The 23,244-nt window shown below is 40.6% G+C and overlaps 1 protein-coding gene across 2 annotated transcripts in view; it reads left to right on the forward strand.

Annotated features, from left to right (window-relative positions):
• LOC149234525 (monooxygenase 2-like) overlaps positions 1-23,244 on the forward strand; it is a 170,787-nt gene that overhangs the window by 73,528 nt on the left and 74,015 nt on the right. For both annotated transcript variants that reach the window (XM_089371863.1, XM_089371862.1), the window contains one exon: positions 21,861-22,023. In XM_089371863.1, the coding sequence (XP_089227989.1) occupies positions 21,861-22,023 (163 nt within the window). The remainder of the gene's footprint in view (positions 1-21,860; positions 22,024-23,244) is intronic.

Below are 23,244 nucleotides of genomic sequence, written 5' to 3' on the forward strand. Positions count from 1 at the left end.
AAATATTGTTGAACTAATTATAAATGACCTTGACGCTACTTCCATTAAGCCCTAATGCAAAACGAAGTTGTCTTTTAGGCCTCCTTGACAAGTGGAAATCAATCCAAACTCTAAATCTTCCATGACTCCATCTCTCCCAAAGGAAAAAGCACTGGTCCTCCTCTGGTGATCACTTTAAAGCTTATTTCTTTCACCTTCCCCTCTTTTTCTAGGCCTAGCCTACATAGGTCACCTAGGGCATCAATTATCTCACAATCTAGCCATCCAAATACTTTGATTTTTGGTCCACAACTGTGCTGGTGTGTCCTCAAGAATCCCTCCAAATTTCATGAGATTTTGACAGTGGGATATTGAGATATCACAAGCCCTAGCTCGAAGACCAATTCTTGCCCTTGGTTTCCCTTAGGCTAGAAACCTCACTAGGATCCTTGCATTGCCTTTCATTGAAAATTCATTCCTTGATCCCTTTCCCCTCCCTAATTAGGTCAAGTATATCATTGGTTTCTAAATCCTATCCTCTTGACTAACCTAAGGTCCACTTGGTTTCGTGTGATCCCTTGCACTATCAAGGTTAACTATTCAAAGATCACATGGAACCCAAGTTTCCACAAGAATTCTAGGGCTTAGGGATCTCTTTTATAAGACACATACTCAAAACCTAACCCTTGAAATTCTCCCCAAGCCCTTCCTAGAGAGCCTTCCATCTTGTCTTCCAAGACAAGCAAGCCACAATCTTGAGCCTCTCTTATGAATAGGCTTCTAGGATCACCCTTCGTCCTATCTTTGATATATTCATCTTAGTGATCCTTATGGGTTTCCTCCCATCGGTGAAAGTCCTTTAAGAGTAGGGAGCTTTAGTTGAGGTGACAATGGGCTATTGCTCCATCGTTGCCCTTGACCTAGCAATTATCCCTTTAGGATTCCCTCCTAGGACCCCTGCTAGTTTGAGTGGTAACATTTGCCGTTGTCGGGGACACAAAACGCCTGTTTTGTTCCCCATACGACATATTGACATAACATTATTGGTGACTCCATTGGAAGAACAAAGCCCTAGTTCTTCATTGAACTTTAAGGTCGATGCTTATAGGGTGAAGCAAGCATTTTTCTAGGCATCTTTAAATTCACCCTGGCAACTCCTACATATTTTTCATGTATATCTCAAATAGGTTGTCTTTCTTTGATAAATTTCCCACTTTGGACATTGCTAGCATCCTTGGGCATCCTAATCATGTCGCGGGAAGGATGGTACGTGGGGTGCCCATGTTTGATGGTGATCCACTCTCCGCAATTGACCACATAGAAAGATTTAATGCACATGCTTCAAGAGAGAAGGTTGTTCACCAAGATGTCCTTATGTTATTATTCATGGGATCTCTCGGTGGTCATAACTCATGGCTACATGATCATGAACCTAGGAGCATCTCATCTATTGAAGAGTTCATTGATGGCTTTCTTAGACATTTTCAAGTACACCCTATATTGAGCATGCAAGAGGAAGCCTTCATCGAGCATCATCAGGACATTGAGAATCTAAGTAATGAGGAGGAAGGCAAGTCCTCCTTGGGTCCACATGATGAAAAGGATGATTTTGAAGACACGTGTTGGGAAGAATGAGGCTATGGAAAGTGAAGTTGAGACTTACCTTACCTTTCTCAAGGATAGTACTCCCGATGATTCTCCTTTTGAGAACCTTGAGGAAGGTGATCCTATTAGCCCCTTAGAAGACGATATTGGAGATTATTTCCATATTGAAAAAGAGAAATGGGAAGTTGTTAGCCCTCAATTTGAATGTGCTCCCATTTATGACACTGAAAAGGAGGATGAGGTTGAGGGTGGTCCTCCCTTTCTCTCGAGCATTATTTATGAGGACATATCCATTGATATCCTTGAGAAGGAGAATTATCACTTTCCCTTCCATGAAAAGGAGCAATGGGAGATGATTGATTATCCTTTTTGGGAAGAGCCTATCTTTAATACCAACAATGATAGGATTGATAAGTCCTTGCTCATACCTACCTTATGATTCCAAGAGTATATTCGAATCACTTGAGCCTATAGAGTTGGATTTCCAGGAATAGGATCTCATTGAGACTTCACCTTCTCCTTTGCCCTTTTCTATTGTTCATCATCTTGAGTTTTCATCAAGTGATTCCCTCACCCCTTGTCATACGATCTCAAGTGACCGTGAGGCCTTTCCCCCTTCCTAGTATAGTGTCAAGGAAGAGCCCCTCATTGATTATACTTTACCTCCTTCGACACACCCTCGGGGTTTTGATCACTCCATGACCTCACCTCTCTCAATGTCACCATCACATTGAGCAACCTATTTTTTGCACTCCTTTCCCTCACCATTCATTCCCCTCTCATCACAACTTTGTGGCATCTACAAAGAATAATATTATAAATAATGATTGTGATAGGGAGCTCTTGAGAGTAATCTTCCATTCCACTTCTAGATTGACCTATTCTCCTTCTCCTAGGGTTTCCTTTTGCTTGCAATGGATATCACATTTTCCCACCTCCCACCTGCTTCATCCTCCACGTGATTGTGTCTGCATTTTCTTTGGGATTTTTTATATGAGTAATCATACTGGTAGGCATATGTATATTGATGTGATGATATGTTGGTTGCATTGGCTTTATGATTACACTTAGTACTGGCCTTACTATTTGTTAGGGTAGGATGCATTGCATGCTCATTTCCTCATTAGAACTAACATCATATGATATTTCTCATGGTAGAGTAGTTGCATTTAGATAAAATTTGTAGATTTATTTTCGGTTGATTTTACGGCCTAACACTAAGCATGGGTGATCATAAGACACCATAGAAACATACTTCCCCGAGGGTTTAGTCTTTGATATGTGAATTTAACAGGTCTATGGTGACCAAGAGATTGTTGGTGTTCTCATGACCTCTCGTTCGAGTAGATTTTTCCACTTTTCAGACAGGTCATGTCCCAGTTGAAGCCAGATGTTACCCACCATTTTGTGGTTGATATCCCTAGGGGAATTTTTTTTTTTCTCCATGATGGTCCTAGGCCAGTAGCCAGCAGTCCCTTGCAGCCACCAACTAGCTCGTTGTGCCATTTCTTCGCCACCTCATCCAGCCATGCGATCCCTCATCCATCTATCATGATCGTATGTTTGAAGGTGGGCCTCCCAAACCTAAAGGTATGCCTTGTCATTTGGTAATTGAGTATTTTAGTTTACTTATCATGGAAACTCTTGGGCATGGACTAATGGGGGGATTCAACGAAAAGAGTGGACTAGGTCTGTGCTCTTGTCCCCTAGATCTCTTTTAGGATGTTAACCTTGAACCCTAGTCCCGTGGGATCTCTTTTACTGGCCTTTGGGCTTCTGGGATGGTATTACATGGGAAACCCTGATTTTGGATGCGTGGTCCCGATCCCTGATTCACATATATCACTCCCCTTTCGCTCATTATAACCCCTCTCATCACTTCTCCCACCTGGGTCCACTTTCCTCCACTAGGTCTACATAGGTTCAACCACCCCCTCCCCTTGCCCACATCTTCGGTCGGGCCTAGAACGATGCCCCAGAGGTTGATGCAACTAAAAAGAAAATTAAAAGCATAATTGGCCACATTCAACAAGAAAATGTACCACAAAATGCAAAAGATGGCTAGGACAAACCTATTTATCATGTGGGCAAAAGCCAATATATGAGCTCTACCCCATCATCATGGCCATTACCCTGGTTCCTACAGGCCCTAGATGAGCCTTCTTTATCATTCAGAAACCCATGATTATCCCAACCCCTGGTGGGCAATGAGCCACCCTACCTTAAAGGGGGTATCCACTGCTATATCTCACACATCATGCTCTTACCCCTTGAGCCTCGAGTAATTAATTTAAGAAAAACCATAAAAGGAAAAAGGAATATAAAGAAGGGTGGAAAAATCAAGGCCGGGGCATCTCATGTACCACAATTGCTCCCTCCTATACATTATATACAAAAGTGTAGGCTTCCCTTTTATTAGCTACCCTTGTACCCCAACATGTGGCCCAAGGTTGCCCATTTCATTCCATACTCCATTCATCTCTTTATTACATGCCGCCTCCCTTTAAAGGCATATAGTGGACATACTATCCCCTTAAAAGTAGAAATCACCTAATAGGATATTTGGTTAACCCCATTTGGAGCTTGGAGACATTAGCACATGCCAATGCCCACTATGGAAGGGCATGGCCATTATGAAGTCCCCACCTGTTTTCCATGATTTGTAAGCTCTTTTACTCAATTTCCTTGATAACTTGTTGTACTGGAAGGCTAGGGGACGCATTGGATCTTATGCGGGATTGCAGATGGTCTCCATTTTGGGTCTGGTCTCCCTATATGGGAGCCTAACCCTCCAGAGGGCTACATTGGTCCATGTAGGGTGTGTGTTGAGAGCCGTCGGCCTCCAGAGCAGTATACGACACTCCATGGATCCCCAGAGATGTTCAGAGATTGCTCGAGATTCACTTATTGGGTGAGGAATATGCACCTGGTTCACCTTTGCCCAACCAGCGCCATAGTTGTACCATGCACTTGGAAGATGACCCAGGACTTGTATGCTGATGTGGCATCATTTATACCATCCTCTGAGCCCTTATAGATGGTCTACAGGCATCTTCGACTTACTTAGAGACCCATGAGGTCACTTGTGTGCCCCCACACCCATTGGGAGTTCCACAAGTTTATTATGTGGAGAACAAGGGGCACCCCCTTGTCCATCAATTTTGGAAGTCCTATTCATCATTATGGCACTTATGGACTTCATCAGGCTTCTTAGAGAGCCCAACGATATGTATTATTGATCATTCGACCTCTTGAGAGGTTTGTTGTTTTGTTTATGAGCTAGTTTGGTGGGCTTGTCACCAAAATTTAGTTATTTGCACATTATTTTTATTTTGGGGCTTTATGTAGGCTCAAATAGCTAAATTGAACTCATTAGGAGTGTATAAATACAAATGATGAGAGTTCATTTCTCATCATCACTTGTATTGGACCATATCTTCTTGTGAGATTTTCGCTATCTTTGGAGGATGAGATTTTTTGGATGAATGGATGAATTTCGATGTTTGGTTATTCTCCTTTGTCTTGGAGCTTCTATGATTGGCATATCTTGGTGATTGGATATATTCTTCTTACATGTAAGTATTATGTTAATGCTATTTTGATTCCTTATTTTGCTGCGTTCATGACATTGGGATTTTCGTTATTCTAGGGTTAATTTGCTGCTTTTCTTCGAACGAAATTGTGGAAATTAAATCTCTAAATAGTGTTGTATCATGCTTGGGCCATGTTTGAATGAAAGAATATTCCTAGAGACATCCTTTTCTTGATAAGTCACTGAATATTGTTGAACGAAGTATAAATGACCTTGAAGCTACTTCCATTAAGCCTTAACTCTTAATGAAGTTGTCTTTTATGCCTCCTTGACAAGTGGAAATCACCTTCCCCTCTTTTTCTAGGCCTAGCCTACATAGGTCACCTAGCACATCAATTATCTCACAATCTAGCCATCTAAATACTTCATTTTTTGGTCCACAACAACGTTGGTGTGTCCTTAAGAAGCCCTCCAAATTTCATCAGATTCCGGTGGTGGGATCTTGAGATATTACAAGACTTAGCTCGAAGACCAATTCTTGCTCTTAGTTTCCCTTAGGCTAAAAACCTCATTGGGATCCTTGCATTTCCTTTCGTTGAAAATTCATTCCTTAAAGCCTTTCCCCTCCCTAACCAGGTTAGGTATATCATTGGTTGCTAAATCATATCCTCTTGACCTAACCTCGGGTCCACTTGGTCCCATGTGGTCCCGTGCACTATCAAGGTTAATTCTTCAAAGATCACCTGGAACCAAAGTTTCCACAAGAATTCTAAGGGATCTATTTTATAAGACACATACTCAAAACCTAACGCTTGAAATTCTCCCCAAGCCCTTCTTAGAGAGCCTTCCATCTTGTCTTCCAAGACAAGCAAGCCACAATTTTGATCCTCTCTTGTGAATAGGCTTCTAAGATTACCCTTCATCCTATCTTTGATCTATTCATATTTTTGATCCTTATCATACTGGGTCTCCTCCCATTGGTGAAAGTCCGTAAAGAGTAGGGAGCTTTAGCTGAGGTGACAATGGGCTATTGCTCCATTGTTGTCGTTGATCTAGAAATTGTCCATTTAGGATTCCTTCCTAGGACCTCTACTTGTTTGAGTGGTAACAGGCCCTGGACAACTACTTGAACCTCATGGAGTGTTAAGTCGACTGGGGCATGCTGGTCTAGGTGCATCATTTCATGGATAATATAAGGAAAAGTGCAGAAATTATGGGTGTTGAAGGTGCCCATGGCTATGAATGATGCACTACAACTGTCCAGAGTCCCATGGCTATCAATGCATCACCTGTGGGTGTCAATATGTCCCTCCAGGGGACCTATACCCCAGTTAAGTTGCCTAGACCTTTATATGGAACCACCTTCCAATTACACACAATATGCAGTGTTGCAACTTTCATCATCAGGTACATTAATCATTAGTGCATCTAAGTGAACCAAGCTTGAAATAAATGGGCATAATAACACTTCATATGTGGCTTCTCTTCCAAAATTGGGGCATTATTCTTGTAATGGTGTTACCTCCCTAGCTAGGAGTGGTTAATAGACCACCCTATTAGGTGTTCCCAACCCACAAAGGGAAGTGACATGTCCTCAACCTGCCCTTCAATCGATAGGTGCCATGTGAATAATGATGGAACAGAGGGGGAAAGAACTCCATGGCCAAGTTCCATGGTCAAAGGGACCAGCTATGATGGAATACCTCATCTTGGGTGTATAGATGTGAGGAGGGAGCAATCATGGATGCATGAGTTACCTCGGACTTTATTTTTCCACCCTCTATATTGCCTTTTAATTTTGATTGAATTTTCCTTGTATCACTGCTCATAGGTCGAGGAATGAGAGCTTGCTTTGTATGATGTATAGCAGTTATTACCCCCTTTAGGATGGGGTAGTTCATCGCCCATCAGGGGTTGGGACATGCAAGGTTTCCTTGTCTTCTATGAGATAGGGAAACATTGGCCAAGGAACCGGGTGATGGCCATATGATAGATCATAGAGGTAGAGATCATGCTTGGCTTTTTCCCACGTGCTAATTTATAAGTCCTAGCTGTCTTTTGCATTTTGATTTTTCTTTTTTTGTTGTTGTGGCCACCATATGATCTTGAGTCTTTTATTTTATTTTAGCTACATCAACCTCCCAGGGTAGATTTCTAGGACCTACCCAAGGTATGAGGATGTGTGGATGCCAAACCTCAATGAATCAATGGTCGGATGTGTGGATGCCAAACCCCAATGAATCAATGGTCGGATGTGTGGATGCCAAACCCCAATGAATCAATGGTTAGTTGACCTGAAGAAGGGAGGTGGAATAATGGCTCGTAATGTACTATGGGAAGTGATAAGTATGGAAAAGGGATAGATGGGACACACTATCTCAATCATGGATTCCCAAGTAGTGCCCCTTCCTAAAGCCATTGGCCATTAGGGGTGGTCCCACTGGACTAGGATAGAAGGCTAACCCCCCATCTAAAGTGAGGGAACATGACTACAGCTAAGACCCTTCTTTCTTCCAATTCACCCCACAATCCATGCCAAAATACCCAAATACAAACAAGCATAAGCACCTAATTGAATAATAAAGAAAGTACCTTTTGATCAGAAGCCCACCTTCCAACATTTGCTCTTGACAAATGGGCGAGGAAACATATGACTAACGTAGCTGGCGGAGATATGAATGGCACATCACATCGGCTACTTCATGGCTATGAGGAGGTTGTTGGCTACTGGCTGGAAGAGATAACTAGGAGAAAAATTCTCCTATGTGGTTAGCCACTTTTGGTGGGTAACATGTACCAAACACCTGCACCAAAAGATGTTTAGATAATTCCGATCATTGATTTTCGTACTCCCTTACAATTTGTAACTTTATCAATGATTACTTGAACCACATTAGCAACACCAACATCTTTAATTGTTTTCAATAGGAGATATTTTTTTTCTAAGAAGATGTAGTGATTGAGGAGCAATCATGTTCTACAAGAAACACTAAGAAAACACCCAGAACATTTATAAAATGTTGGTTTCTAATATTTTTCCAACCATCTGATATAATGGATATCTTAAAGTCTTCCCACTCCTTTGTAAATTGTTTCAAATCTCTTTGAATTTTTGCTTTTTCTTTGTCTAATAACAGTTGATTTTAGGTAGCATCGGATGTGATCTAGCTTCGAAATTTTGTAGAGGGGCTAGAATACATGAGATCTCCAAGACCCAGAAATCATTTGAAGAAATTCCACCCAGATGTTGAGTTATTAAAATAATTAATATTTTTAATGGGGTTCCTAAGTCTAAACTTAGGAAAATAAAAATATTAATGGGTATTAATAAAGATATGGGTGAAAAGTTTCTAAGAGACGAGGATCAAGTTTGTTTTAATCTTAGCCATTGATTAGGGACTTAATCTCAGTCGTTGATTCATCAATAAGAAAAGTATAAGAGAAGACTTGAGAGTCATTTGGAGACACACCGGGCAAATACTCAGTGACCCGAGGGAAATCGATTCTCAAGGAGAAAGATTTTGATTTCAGAGGGAGAGTTGCGGGGTGAAGGAAGAGGAGGGTTTCAACATCAGTCAGAGACTGAGGAGGAGGTGACGCAGTGCCTCAGAGAGACAACGCAGGCAGGGACAAGTTCTCACGCAGTCCTCACGCAGATGATGCAAGGGTGACGCAGTGAAGGCTAGAGGGTCTCTGGGGTATCAGAATTTCTCCTAATTGAGGAGGAAAATTATCTCAGGTGTTTTCTTGAAGGTTTCTCTATGTACTGCAAAATCATTCCTTGTAAAGAGATTGTTGCTGAAGAATAATAAATAAACTCTTAGCTGCTTTACAGGTTTTCCCGCATTGGGTTTTTCCGGGGACAATTGTCCAAAAATAACTGTGTTGATGTGATTGACTCTTATGCTTGTATATCACTGTTATTTTCTCTATGCTATTATGTGATAACTGCGGTAGAATTTATTTTAATGTTTATTAAAGGGTTTTGTAAATAACTTATTGTGGAAAATAAGTAGGAGAAATAAATCAGTTACTGTAGTAGAATTTCGTGTTAGAAATTTTCACATGGTATCAGAGCAGAGATCGGGCAACAGGATTAGAGAATCTGCTATGAGTCAGGAGCATAATGTTAGGGAAGCAACTCAGAAGGACTCACGTAGTTCTCCAGGGAAAGGAGAAAGCATGAAGAACATGGATCACGATTATTCTATGTTAGCTTCCAGACTGGAAGAAGAAGTCACTTGCTTAGCAAGTTCTGCCTCCTCTGAGGTTTGGTATATTGATAGTGGAGCTTCTGCGCACATGACAGGAATACGAGAATGTTTTTCGAATTATTAGAAAGAACAGATGAACTTCCAAATCACCGTGGGAAATAAGTCAAAATGTACCCCGTAGGAAGAGGTACTTTGGTCTTTCAAACAAAAGCAGGGAATCGGCTTCAAGCAACCAATGTGTTGCATGTGCCAAGTTTATGGATGAACTTACTCACTGTATCTCAGCTACAAAACAAGGGCTATGATGTTTTTCTTCATTGGGAAGAAGGTATATGTCAAGCACCCGAGTTGGAAAAAGAAGGTTCAAATTGGAGTTAGAAGTAATAGGCTGTACAGGTTACATCTAGAATCTCCAATGGCACTGATAGGTAGCAGTGGGGAAAAATATTTGAATGAACTATGGCACAGGAGGATGGGACACTTACACCATGGAGCTCTAAGAATTGTCGGAAGACCCGTCACAAGAGTTCTAGAGTTAAGTACCAAACGAGACGATGTATGCAGAGGGTGCGCACTAGGCAAGTACGCCAAAGCGGCTTATTCCAGGAGTAACAATAGGGCTAAGAGTGTTCTGGGATTGATACGCTCAGATATCTGCGGACCCATGTCCACAAAAGTTCTTAGTGGTGCCAAATATTTCATCACCTTCATTGATGACCATTCCAAAAAGAGTTGGATCTACTTTCTAAAAATGAAGGATGAGGTTTTTGTTCAATTCAAAGAGTTCAAGGCTCTAGTTGAGAATCTGACAGGAAAGACGATAAAAGTTATGCGCTCATACAAGGGTTGAGAATACATTGACAAGGACTTCACTGATTTTTGCGCAAGGGAAGGCATCAGAAGAGAGTGGACAACTCCCTATAATCCTGAGCAGAATGGAGTAGCAGAAAGGAAGAATAGGACTATTATTGAAGCAGCGAGGGCGATGTTGTATGATCTGTTGATTTGTGGTAGCATCAGATATGCTCTAGCCATGTGCTCTAGCCATGAAAATTGGTGGAGAGGCTAAGGCACATAAGATCTCCAAGGCCCAGAAATGGTTTGGGGAAATTCCACCCGGTTGGGGAGATATTAAAATAATTAATATTTTTAATGGTGTTCCTAAGTCTAAACTTAGGAAAATTAAAATATTAATAGGTATTCATATAAAACTGAGTGAGAATATTCTAAATGACATGGATCAAGCCAAATCTAATCTTAACCGTTGATTAGAGACTTAATTTCGGCCTTTGAAGACTCAACAGGAAAAGTATAAGAGGAGGCTTGAGGGTCATTTGGAGATACACCAAGATTGATCAGTCAATTCGATTTTCTAGAGCGGGGCTTGTTGAGAAAATTCGAACAAGTGATCTGTTGCAGCGAGGGGCAATGAGTGCATAGCAGAGAGGCAGGGATAGTGCCATAGGGTTAGTGCAGTGGCTGAAGAGGCTGATGCAAAGGCAACTAGAACTACGTAGAGTCAGTAGAGGCTACGCAGAGGCAGCTGGGGACTGTGCGGAGACTGAGGGACCTGCATGGGTGACGTAGAGGGCCAGAGAACTGACATAGAGGGTCTGAAGGCTGACGCAGAGGCTTTAGGATTTGAGTTGAAGCAAGTAGGGCTGACGCAAGGCCAAGAGGAAGCGCCGGAAGGATTTTCGTGGGGCAGACTAGAGCTGAGAGGCTGAATATCTATCTCCGAGAAGAGGTATTACTTCCGTGTAACAATATTTGTTGGGTGAGCCATTTATGGAACCCTAGTTGTACTCAAGAATCTGCATAATAATAAAACCATCAGAATTGTTGCATTGGTTTTCCCGCATTGGGTTTTTGCAGGGACAATTTTCCAAAAATAATGGTGTCCCTTGTGTGTTTTTCTTAATATTTCAGTTGCTAATCTGTATATGAGTTAAGGCTGCATTTGTGTTTATTTCAATATTTATATTTATAAATAACTTGTTAATGGAATGAACAAGTAGGAGAAATTAAACCAGATAATGCAGTAGGGATTTCTAATGTGTCAGACTTTGAAATTTCAACATGGTATTAGAGCATTGCAGATCACAGGAGGACTAAGGGCATCAATGATATCAGAAATTTGCAGTAGTAGCAGTTGTCCTGAGAGACAGAGTTGCTCCTAAGCAAAAGGTAGCAGAGAAGAAGTGATGCAGAGGGCCTGCGTCATCATTTCGAGCCAAGGAGAGGGCCAACGCAGAGGTAGAGAGAGGCAGAAGAGGCTCATGAAGAGCCACGTCATCCTACTCAGCCAGGTAGGATTGACGCAGTTGGCTAGAGGAGCAATTCAGCCTTTGTCGGGATTGCGTAGAGCTGGAAGGCTCAGTTTCTTCAGTTGCCGGGGCCTAGGGAGCTGTGGGCAGATTGTGGTTGGGAAGCTGGTGGGGTGTTGTTTTTGTCGAAGAAGAACAATACCTAACGGGACAGAACCAAGGTAGAGGGAGTCACTACCTTGATGGATTTCTAGCCAAGAAATCCAGATCCGAGTTGCAGTTGCAAGGAGGATTGGAGAGGAGCGGTTCAACATTTGGCGGGAAGATTTCCAGCAGGGAAATCAGGACTTAGAGGGAGATTTCTAGGAGGGAAGTCGAAACTCAGAGGGAGTCCAAAAGAGGAGCGGAAATGGCAGTGAACGGATTGAGGGATCAGGATAGGTTGGACGGGGCTTCCAACTTTGTCATCTGGAAGGCCAGGATCCTGGCAGTCCTGGATCGACATCACATCAAGGGCTTTGCCTTGAGAACTATGGCTATCCCAGTCGACCCAGCTGATAATGAGAAGTATGAGGATGCAATGGCGAGGGCAAAGTGCATAATCCTTGACGGGGTCAAGGATCATGTCGTACCACATATTGCTGAAAAGAACACAGCGAAGGAGATGTGGGATACTTTGACAACCTTGTATCAGGGCACTTTCGTGTAGTGGAAGATGCTATTGGAGAATCAGCTGTGGTCGTATCAGATGCAGAAGGGGGAGCAGATAGATCTATTCCTCCTCAGATTGCAGGAGATTTGTGACCAACTTACTTCCATAGGGTCTACACCGGATCCAGAGTTCATGGTGAGGACTGCCCTGAATGCAGTCTCCGAGGAGTGGGAGACATTTGTCCAAGGCATTTTGGGTAGAGCTATTCTTCTAGGATGGGAAGAGATGTGGGAAACTCTTCGCCAAGAAGAGATCGGACGGTTGACCAAGGCGGGGAATAGTGGAAAACGAGGTCGAATCAAGAAAGAGGAGGAGGATGTGGCTCTAGCATCTACGGGACAATAAGGGAAGAGGAAGAAGAAGGATATCTCCAAGGTGAAGTGCTTCCATTATGGGGAGCTGGGACATTATGCATCCTAGTGTCCGAGGGAGAAGAACAAGGGAGAGGCTTCCGACTCTGAGGCAGCTCCGGCTAAGGCGAAGAAAGAAGTCGAGACTAATGACGACTTTGCCATGAGTGCTCATTCACCTCTAGAGAAGAGGTGGGGAGACATCGAGTTGTAGTGAGGAGGACTACATACTAGGGGCAGGATCCTCGAGGTGCCCAAACTCTTGGATCATATCCGGCTACGGAAGCTCTTAATGATAGTAGCAAGATGACAGAGGTCGGGTGGAGCAAATTGTACTGAAGCAGCAAGGCAGTGCTTGGGTGCAGAAATCTGAGGCAGTGCAGTGGAGTTTGCAACAGTGCGAGAGGCACAAAGGTGTATGCAGCAGCGCAGTGGCAGCAGAGGAAGCAAAGGATAGCAGTAGAGGAAGCTTCAATTTCACGAGGTTTCTAGACTAACCAGGATGTCAGTAATTGGGTAGATCAGTTACTTACTTCTCGGTAACTGAATTGCAATGCAACAGTTAGCAGTGGTAGTGCTAGGGGCAGCATGGGCAACATATTGATAGGGAGTTGTAGTACAGATGTAGCAGTGGTAGTGGCAGTGTCATGGGCAGCAATATAGGAAGCAACAATGCAGATGATGTGAGGCTGTAGGCCAAGCATCAACATAGGTATCGGTGCGGAAGGATCAGTGTGATGTTCAGTGGTGGAGCATTACTAGAGCACATTCCTCGCTAAGAGGGAGTGTTGATTTGTGGTAGCATAGGACGTGCTCTAGCCATGAAAATTGGTGGAGAGGTTAAGGCACATAAGATTTCCAAGACCTAGAAATGGTTTGGGGAAATTCCACCTGGTTGGAGAGATATTAAAATAATTAATATTTTTAATGGGGTTCCTAAGTGTAAACTTAGGAAAATTAAAATATTAATGAGTATTAATATAAAATTGGGTGAGAATGTTCTAAATGACATGGATTAGGCCAAATCTAATCTTAGCCATTGATTAGAGACTTAATCTCAACCGTTGAACACTCAACTGGAAAAGTATAAGAGGAGGCTTGAGGGTTAGTTGGAGATACACCAAGATTGATCAGTTAGTTTGATTTTCTGAAGTGGGGCTTGCTGAGAAAATTTGAACACGTGATCTGTTGCAGTGAGGGGAAGTGAGTGCATAGCAGAGAGGTAGGGATAGTGCCAAAGGGTCAGTGCAGTGACTGAAGAGGCTGATGCAGAGGCAGTTATAGCTACGCAGAGGCTACAGAGAGGTAGCTGGGGACTACGCAGAGGCTGAGGGGCCTACATGGGTGACACAAAGTGGTAGAGAGCTGACGCAAAGGGTCTGAAGGCTGCCACAAAGGATTTAGGATCTGAGCTGAAGCTAGCAGGGCTGACGCAGGGCCAAGAGGAAGCGTCGGAAGGATTTTCATGGGGTAGACTAGAGCTGAGAGGATAAATATCTGTCTTCGAGAAGAGGTATTACTGTCGTGTAACAATCTTTGTTGGGTGATCCATTTTTGGCACCCTAGTTGTACTCAAGAATTTGCATAATAATAAAACCCTCAGAATTGCTACACTGGTTTTCCCATATTGGGTTTTCCTGGGGACGATTGTCCAAAAATAACGGTGTCCCTTGTGTTTTTGTCTCAGTATTTCAGTTGTTGATCTATATACGAGTCAAGGCTGCATTTGTGTTTATTTCAGTATTTATATTTATAAATAGCTTGTTAATGGAATGAACAAGTATGATAAATTAAACCAGATAATGCAGTAGGGATTTCTAACGTGTCAGACTTAGAAATTTCAACATGATCAGGATATGCCAAAATTCCTATGGGCAGAAGCATGCAACATGACAATTTATGTTCAGAACATGACTCCTCACAAGGCATTAGGTAAGATTACTTCGGAGAGTGTCTTCATCGGTAAGAAACCTGAGGTGAGTCATTTCAGGATATTTGGGAGTTTGGCATACTGCCATGTACCCGGAGAAAAAGGAAGCAATTGGATCAAACTGCAGAAAAATGATATCTTGTGGGATATAGCTAGAATGTTAAGGCATATAGGGTCTATCTTCCGGGGAATAGGAAGATCGTAATTCGACGGGATGTAAAGTTCATGGAGGACAGAGCTTTCAAAAAATCTCGAGAAATGCCTTTTGAAGAGTAGTCAAAAGATGATCCATTGGTCCAGCCACTTTGACCAACAAAAACTAACTCCAATATTTCTCCTAAAGATAAAACTCCAGAGGTATCGCAACAAGTGGAGTCGCAGGAAGAGGAGGAGAAGTTAGATATACACACTACCAGTGGAAGAACGAGCCCGAAACTTTGACAGATACTACGGGATGCAAAGGATTTCGTTGGTGCGCCTAGGAACGAGAAAAGGGAGCGTAGATAGCTTGACAGGTACCAAGCCTTGGTGGCTCAGGTTGGAGAACCTTGTAGTTTTCAGGAGGCTGTTCAGCATCAAGTATGGGTAGATGCTATGGTGGAGGAATACAGTTCCATAATGGTCAATGATGTCTGGGAAGTGGTACCTAGGCCTCAAGACAGGTTAGTTGTAGGTTCGAGATGGATCTACAAAGTCAAATACGTTGCAGATGGCAGTGTGGAAAAATACAAAGCCAGGTTTGTGGCTAAGGGGTATGCTCAGAAGGAAGGGATAGACTACGAAGAAACCTTCGCCCCAGTAGCTAGGTATACTTCTATTAGATTTGTGATATCCCTTGCAGCACAGATGGGGTGGGAGATTCACCAAATGGATGTCAAGACTGCGTTCTTGAACGAGTTGATAGAAGAAGAAGTATACATTGAACAACCAGAGGGTTTTGAGACACATGAGAAGGAATCTCATGTATGCAAGTTGAAAAAAGCCTTGTATGGGCTTAAACAGGCGCCTAGAGCATGGTACGGTCGAATTGATGGTTACTTGCAGAAGATGGGATTCGTCAAGAGTGACGCAGATCCTAACCTCTACTATCTGGTTGTAGAGAATGAGCCTCTAATCCTAGTGTTATATGTGGATGATCTTTTTCTGACAAGCTCATCTAGGCTCATCAAAGATTGCAAGGAAAACCTAGATACAAAATTCAACATGTAGGATTTGGGATGGATGCATTATTTCCTGGGGTTGGAAGTTTGGCAGCAGAAGGGTGGGATTTTCCTTAGACAAGGGAGATACGCTACAAAGATTTTGAAAAGGTTTAGAATGTAGTACTGTAGACCTATGGCTACTCCAATGATTACCAAATGGAAGAAGATTGATGCATCTGAAGATAAAGAAGATTGATGCATCCTTAGATAAAGAAGATTGATGCATCCGAAGATAAAGAAGTCGATCACACCTTATATAGGCAGCTCATAGGGTCCCTGATGTATCTGGTCAATACTAGGCCAAACATTTGTTACGCTGTCAACACCCTCAGTCAGTTCATGGTGGAACCAAAGAGGGTGCACTGGGCATCAGCGAAGCATGTTCTCAGATATATACGAGGAACAGTCGAGCATGGAGTAATGTGCACGCAAGGCAATGAAATCAGGCTAAGTGGGTTCACTGACACAGAGTGGGCTGGAAGTTTAGTAGATCAGAAAAGTACATCTGGGTATTGTTTCAACATTGGATCGGGAATGACCTCCTGGTGTAGTAGGAAACATAAATCTGTAGCTCCAAGCTTAGCCGAAGCTGAATATATGGCAGCTAGCACAACTTCGTGCGAAGCCATATGGCTTAGGAAATTGCTTGTGAATCTATTCAGAAGAAGGATGGAAGCGACCAATATTTTGTGTGATAACCTGAGTTGCATCACACTCTCTAAGAATCTAGTTTTTTATGATCAGTTGAAGCACATTGATATCAAGTGTCACTTTATCAAAGACTGTGTCCAACAAGGGGCAGTACAATTGAGGTACACACGGACAGGAGAACAGGTGGCATAAATTCTCACCAAGGCTCTAGGAAAAACAAAGTTTGTTTATTTCAGGGAGAAGATGGGGATGGTTAAGAATTTGTTTCATTAGCAGAAGCGGATAGTATAGGGAGTTGCAGTGCAGCAGTTAGCAGTGGCAATGCTATGGGCAACATGGTGCAACATATTCAGAGGGAGCTGCAGTACAAATGTAGTAGTGACAGTTTCAGTGTCATGGGCAGCGGTACAGGTTGCAATAGCGCAGTAGATAAGGGGCAGTAGGCCGAGCATTAGTAGCGCAGAGGATTGATGTTGTGGATCAGTGTGATGCTTCTATTGGGAAGCATTGTTAGAGCACATTCCTCGCTAAGAGGGAGTGTTGATTTTGGGTAGCATCGGATGTGATCTAGCTCCAAAATTTTGTGGAGAGGCTAGAATACATGAGATCTCCAAGACCCAAAAATAATTTGGAGAAATTCCACCCAGATGTTGAGTTATTAAAATAATTAATATTTTTAATGGGGTTCCTAAGTCTAAACTTAGGAAAATAAAAATATTAATGGGTATTAATAAAGATATGGGTGAGAAGCTTCTAAAATATGAGGATCAAGTCTATTTTAATCTTAGCTGTTGATTAGGGACTTAATCTCGGTCGTTGATTCATCCATAGGAAAAGTATAAGAGAAGACTTTAGAGTCATTTCGAGACACACTGGGCAAATACTCAGTAACCCGAGGGAAATTGATTCTCAAGGAGAAAGATTTCAATTTTAGAGGGAGAGTTGCAGGGTGAAGGAAGAGGAGGGTTTCATCATCAGTTAGAGACTGAGGAGAAGGTGATGCAGTGCCTTAGAGAGACAGTGCAGAGGGAGAGCTCTGAGAGACAGTGCAGGATGGAACGAGTTCTCATGCAGTCCTCACACAGATGATGCAGGGATGACGCAGTCCTCACGCAGATGATGCAGAGGTGACGCAGTGAAGGCTAAAGGGTCTTTGGGGTGTCAGAATTTCTCCTAGCTGAGGAGGAAAATTATCTCAGGTGTTTTCTTGAAGGTTTCTCTATGTACTGCAAAATGATTCCTTATAAGGAGATTGTCGCTGAAGAATAATAAATAAACCCTCATTTGCTGCACCGGTTTTTCCGCATTGGGTTTTTCCGGGGACAATTGTCCAAAAATAATTGTGTTGATGTGATTGACTCTTATGCTTGTATATCACTGTTATTTTCTCTATGCTATTATGTGATAACTGTAGTAGAATTTATTTTAATGTTTACTGAAGGGTTTTGTAAATAACTTATTGTGGAAGATAAGTAGGAAAAATAAATTAGTTACTACAGTAGAATTTCGTGTTAGAAATTTTCGCAATAACAAAATCCTAGCTTTCTCATAGTTGGAGCTCTTATATCCTCTAGGGATTTCATTGGTGAACTTAACCAAATCATTCCAATAGGGGAGCAAAGCACATTGAATGGTATACTACAAGCACAAAATAACCACACCACTTTTTCATCCACCTCATCCTTCTCATCAATAATAAGAAAATTTGCTATTTTTCTTGCGGTTCTAGAAGATCCATGAGGAGATGAAGATTTGTGGTCACAAATTTTAGATCTTTCCTTGTATCGGAGTTCTTGCTTCTTACCATGTTTTTTTGTGTAGCCTCCTCTATTTTGATGTGTTTTTTCCTTTTTTCCATTGATACCTTAGGGAAAATTGATATCCCTATGGCACCCTTATTCTCATCGCTTTTCATTAACCCACAAAGATGCTTTCTCACACAGGGATATGAAACGGTGTAAGATTTTCCTTGATGATAATCATGAGGGCATAGAAATTTAGTAGTTTTGCCACCTCCCTTCTAATTTTTGTCACATATCTCCACAATGGTGTCAATGAATCTTTTCACCCTTGTCTTTCATTGACATTGTCATCCCCTTGCCCTTCAAACACTTCCTCATCATCATACATTGGATCACTATGAATGTGATCACTATTCTCTTTTCATTTATTCCCTTTGATGCCTACCCCCCACCAACACCATGAAAACAAAAAATGGAATGATAAAACACAAGAACACCATTTTTCTAAAATCTTAGATTGACAATTTGCAATAAAATGAGGGAGATCAAGGAATGGAAATGAGTAGGAGAAGAGAAAAAAAACATAAACAAATATTACAAGGAAAGGAGGGAGTTGCGGTTTGCATTTACCTCTTCAACTCTTGATAAATTGAGATAGATGGAAGCCTTTATTATCTCCTCCAGGCTCTCCTTTGCTTTCTCCTCCAATTTCTCACAGATTTTCCCTAAAAAACTGTTTCTCTCATTTGCTCTCTTCTCCAAGCTCAAAAAAAAGGATGAAGGAATGAGAGAAAGAGATGGGGAAGAGTTGTTTTAACCTCATCCTCACTTCCCCTTAACCTTAAACCCACCCTACGTTTAGGGGAGGAGGGCTTTAAGTTTTTCTTTGAATATCTCAAGTGAAAGTGTTACTTGACTAGATGATCTCAAGGGAATCTTATAATATTGTGTAAAATGGGTTGTGATACAACAAAGGATAATTCATGTGCAATCCTATAACACAATATATCTCTACAATAATTCATGTTGTAATAAAAAAATTGAATAGATACACAATTAGTGAAAAAAACATTTAATTTAATCATGCAAGGAGCACAATGAATAATTTGCAAAATACTTAGACAATCAGACAGGCATATGTTAACTTATCATTGGACTTATTTAGCAATAAACTAGATAAGATAATTTTTAGTAATGTCCATGTGTGTCTAAAGAAGGTCAATGAGACTAGAGGGTACAACAAGCTACAATAATAGTGTGGAAGGGTTTAGGCAACTCCTAAGTGTCGAAAAAGAAAAAGAAATATATACACAAGTGAGATGAAAAATAAAAGTAGAGAGTGAGTGGTAAAATCATGAGGATAAACCTCAACATATAGAAAGATAAATTTATTATATTGTACTCAAAGTTCAAGTAGATGTAGAGAAGAAAGAAAAAACGTCCATGTCACCTTCCATAATTGTGAGTGAGACAATGCCAACCTTGATAATGTCCCCTGGGGAATGCTATGGATTTCTAGGTCCTAGATGGGTAGTCCTTGGAGGATCCTGGAAGAAACTAGTTGGAGCTATCCTAACACTTGAGGTTGAAGGGAGAAATCTAGTGATGGGCATATGAATGCTCAATTAGCATTGGTGGGCATCCTTCTACCAAGACAATCTGGTTAAAATATGATTGATTACCACATTGGCATTAGATATTGCCTAATGGTTTACTGTTGGGGTCAAAATTCTCCCATCTTGCTTCAATGTTATGGTCTTCACTTTCAATCTCATCTACATAATGCAAACAAGCTTGAGATGTAACATGGATTAACATAAGGACAAATGACTAACCCCAATAGGGTAGTGAAGGGCACGACCATTAGTAAATGGTCTACTATTGAGAAGTATGATAAAAAAATAACCAATTTTCTGGATGTTATCAAGCAAAGTTGGATATATAAACTTGATCATAAACCCTTCACAATCATTAGCCTTGGTGAAGATTCCCCACAAGTTCAATGGATTAAATGATACTTGTGAGTTTGGATCAGATTAAATGATTGTAAGTTTGGACCTCTCCACTATAGTTCGAGCATTTGCATGGAAAATATATACTTATGAATGGAAAATTTCCATAACAATTTGTTCTTATATATTTATTAGAGCCTAGTGTTGAGAGTCTTTTGTAAAGTTAAAGGACAATTTGTTCTTATATATTTATTAGATCCTAGTGTTGAGAGTCTTTTGTAAAGTTAAAGGTTGCTAGTCGTACAAAAAGCTTTTCTAGCAATGTCCTAGAATTTACTTCCACTATTTGTTCCCAGGCTGAAGTAATTCCTATCATTCTTCTGGCTTTTGAATGGCCTTTGTTATAAGAGGATCTCTAATCATTATTTCTCTATGTAATTTTGGTTTTGTCACTTGTTTACGAATAACTAGAATGAACCCTTTCCTTCCCCATATTTTCCCTTTGGCTAAGCTGCTGCAACAAGGAGTACTCTTACATGAAAATTATCCAGATTTACATTTGATCCTAATTGCTTATTCATGCCTCCTCAAGACTTGAACATTCGTGGGTGGCCTGACATGCCATTGTCATCACTGCTGAACCACAACTTTGTAGACATCACTTGCATAAAACATTGCTTACATTTTATGCTATTCTAAATTTATTTCCTGACAATTCAAAATGATGAATTTGGAACACTGTAGTGGCAATTCCCAATGGAATGATAATTCTCCACAGAAAGCTATTTAAAACTTTCATCAAGGAAAATTTGAGGTCTAAAATGGGTCTCCTAAGGAAAATAATAAAATAAGACCTACGAATCTTCAAAGGTAAAAAAAGAAAATTATTTTTTTTAATTGTATTTTTGACTTATCTCCTTATAGGTTTACTTAAATTTCAGGTGAAGGAACTCGTTGGATGATTCCACATTCAATGAGCACTAAATTTGCATAAGTTCCATACATGAAAAACCTTTTTTTTTCAAGAAACACATTTCTTTCGTTGTAGTTCTAGTTTATCCTACTGTGAGTTTATCAGAAGTATGTAAACTGGATACAAGTTGGATGTGGAATTTAATTCCGCATCCAACGAGTGCCTACGCTTGAAACTTGAGTAAACCTATCAAGAGATGAGTAGAAAATATGATTAAAAAAAACAGTTTTCTTCCATTACCTCCAAAAATTATTTAGCTTTATGGTTGACATCATCATCTTGAATCCTATTGGTTCTTTTACAGTTGATTTCGATAGTCAATTTTTTGTTTCGAGGCCTATTTGTGACCTCAAAATTCCCCTAATGCAATATCTGTGGGATGTTTTGTATATTCTCTAAAAGACCACATCTTAAGGATTGTTTAATGGTAAAAAGTAAACATTTTTTACTTTTGATTCTTAAACCCTGATTTTGGATTATTATGTCGAAAGGGTTGACGAAAAGCTAAGAGTTGGTGCCTTTACTTCTATTGTGCTCCTGTGATCTCATTTTCTCAGCCTGTAAACTCATGAAATCTGATCTAATAATAGCCTTAGAATCAAGAAATGCAGAAACGAAAGAAATACTATCACTACAACCCCAAAGCTACAGATCACTTAATTGTAAGAATACTCATTTTTATAGCTTTCCTATAAGTTTCTTTGAATTTTCCTCCATTCTCAACTGTTCACTTTGTCTTTCAATTTAACAGCCAGGAAGTGCGTGGGGTGGAACGCAGGGCCCTCCTGGAATCTCTTGCTCGAAATATGCCAGAAGATACCATATGGTTTGGCTCACATATCATAACCATTGAAAGAACAAAAAACAGTCAAATAAAATTAGAATTGGATGATGGTACGGAGATACTCGCCAAGGTAATGTCTTTTATTTAACAACACAATTTAACATGTGAAAGAGAGGTCCTAAAACGTCACATAATCCATGCCAAAAATTGTTAAGATTAAGAAATTAATATTCATAATAGACTAGTTAGGTTCCTGTTTTGAAATATTCACTCTTGTATCAAGAAAAATGACATTATTTTACATGAATGAATGATAGGCATATGTAGCCAGACAATCAAGAAAGCTGTTGACGTTTATTTGTTCTATCATAATGTGGGAAGTTGCACATGGTGAAAGTTCTCCTCATCCATAAAATAATTTATCATAATCATCTCTTGAAAAACTAATACACACGGAAGGATACCATGCTTTATGAAATTGTAGATGTACGTCAAACAATAAAGGATAGCTTTGCCAGATATTTCATTACCATCTTCATTTTCTCTCTTCTTGAAAATTAAACAATAGTATTTGCGGAAAGAACAAAAATGCTTCTTTTCATATATCTCTTTTTTGACAGATGCCTCCATGAGGACCTGATGTATCCTTTTTCAAAGATCCAAAAATATATTTAAAAACAGAATGGTATATCAAACCATCTAAAGACATAACATTTCAGCTAAAATAAGAGAGATGAGACTTGGACCATCAACTAATTATTTTTCTTCCTAGAGAAACCTGTTATTTTTTGGTGGAAAACCGCTGCCCTATGTAAAAAATTACAAAAATACATCAGGTACTGATTGACTGTTGTGTACTTTTAAGCTTAGAATCTTGGGTTGGTACATTCTTTTGCATGCATTCTCAAGCACAGGCTAGCTGGATCAGGTATCACCAATGGACATTGTGTTTGGAAGTAAGGTTTTGAAACATATCTTTTAGGAGTGTGGCCAGATCTCTTCAGAAGGAAATTTCAACGCATTTTATCATCTTGTTTCTCCACCCTCTGCAGTCAAGGGAAATTCTTCTGACTTTTATGTTTATTTCCTTTCTGGTCACTGCTGATCACTCTTTGCTTTGTTTGAGGTAACTATTATGAACATAGTTTTGAAGGTAGAAAGAGTTCATATGGGAGTTTTCTGTTCAATAGGTTAAGGTAAAAACTTTCAATTCATAGGCTAATGGGAGTTTTGTCTTCCATAGGTTAAAGGAAGAACTTGCGATACAAGAAGCTTATTTTTCCTTAGGATGTACATAGAAATTGAGACTATGGTGTCCAGTCTGATATGCTGGCTCTTCAAGCGGGGGTTA

Source organism: Pinus tabuliformis, chromosome 8 (genome assembly GCF_031772625.1).
Source record: "Pinus tabuliformis cultivar Carrire ecotype Pingquan chromosome 8, CPIR1, whole genome shotgun sequence".
Lineage (NCBI taxonomy): Eukaryota > Viridiplantae > Streptophyta > Pinopsida > Pinales > Pinaceae > Pinus > Pinus tabuliformis.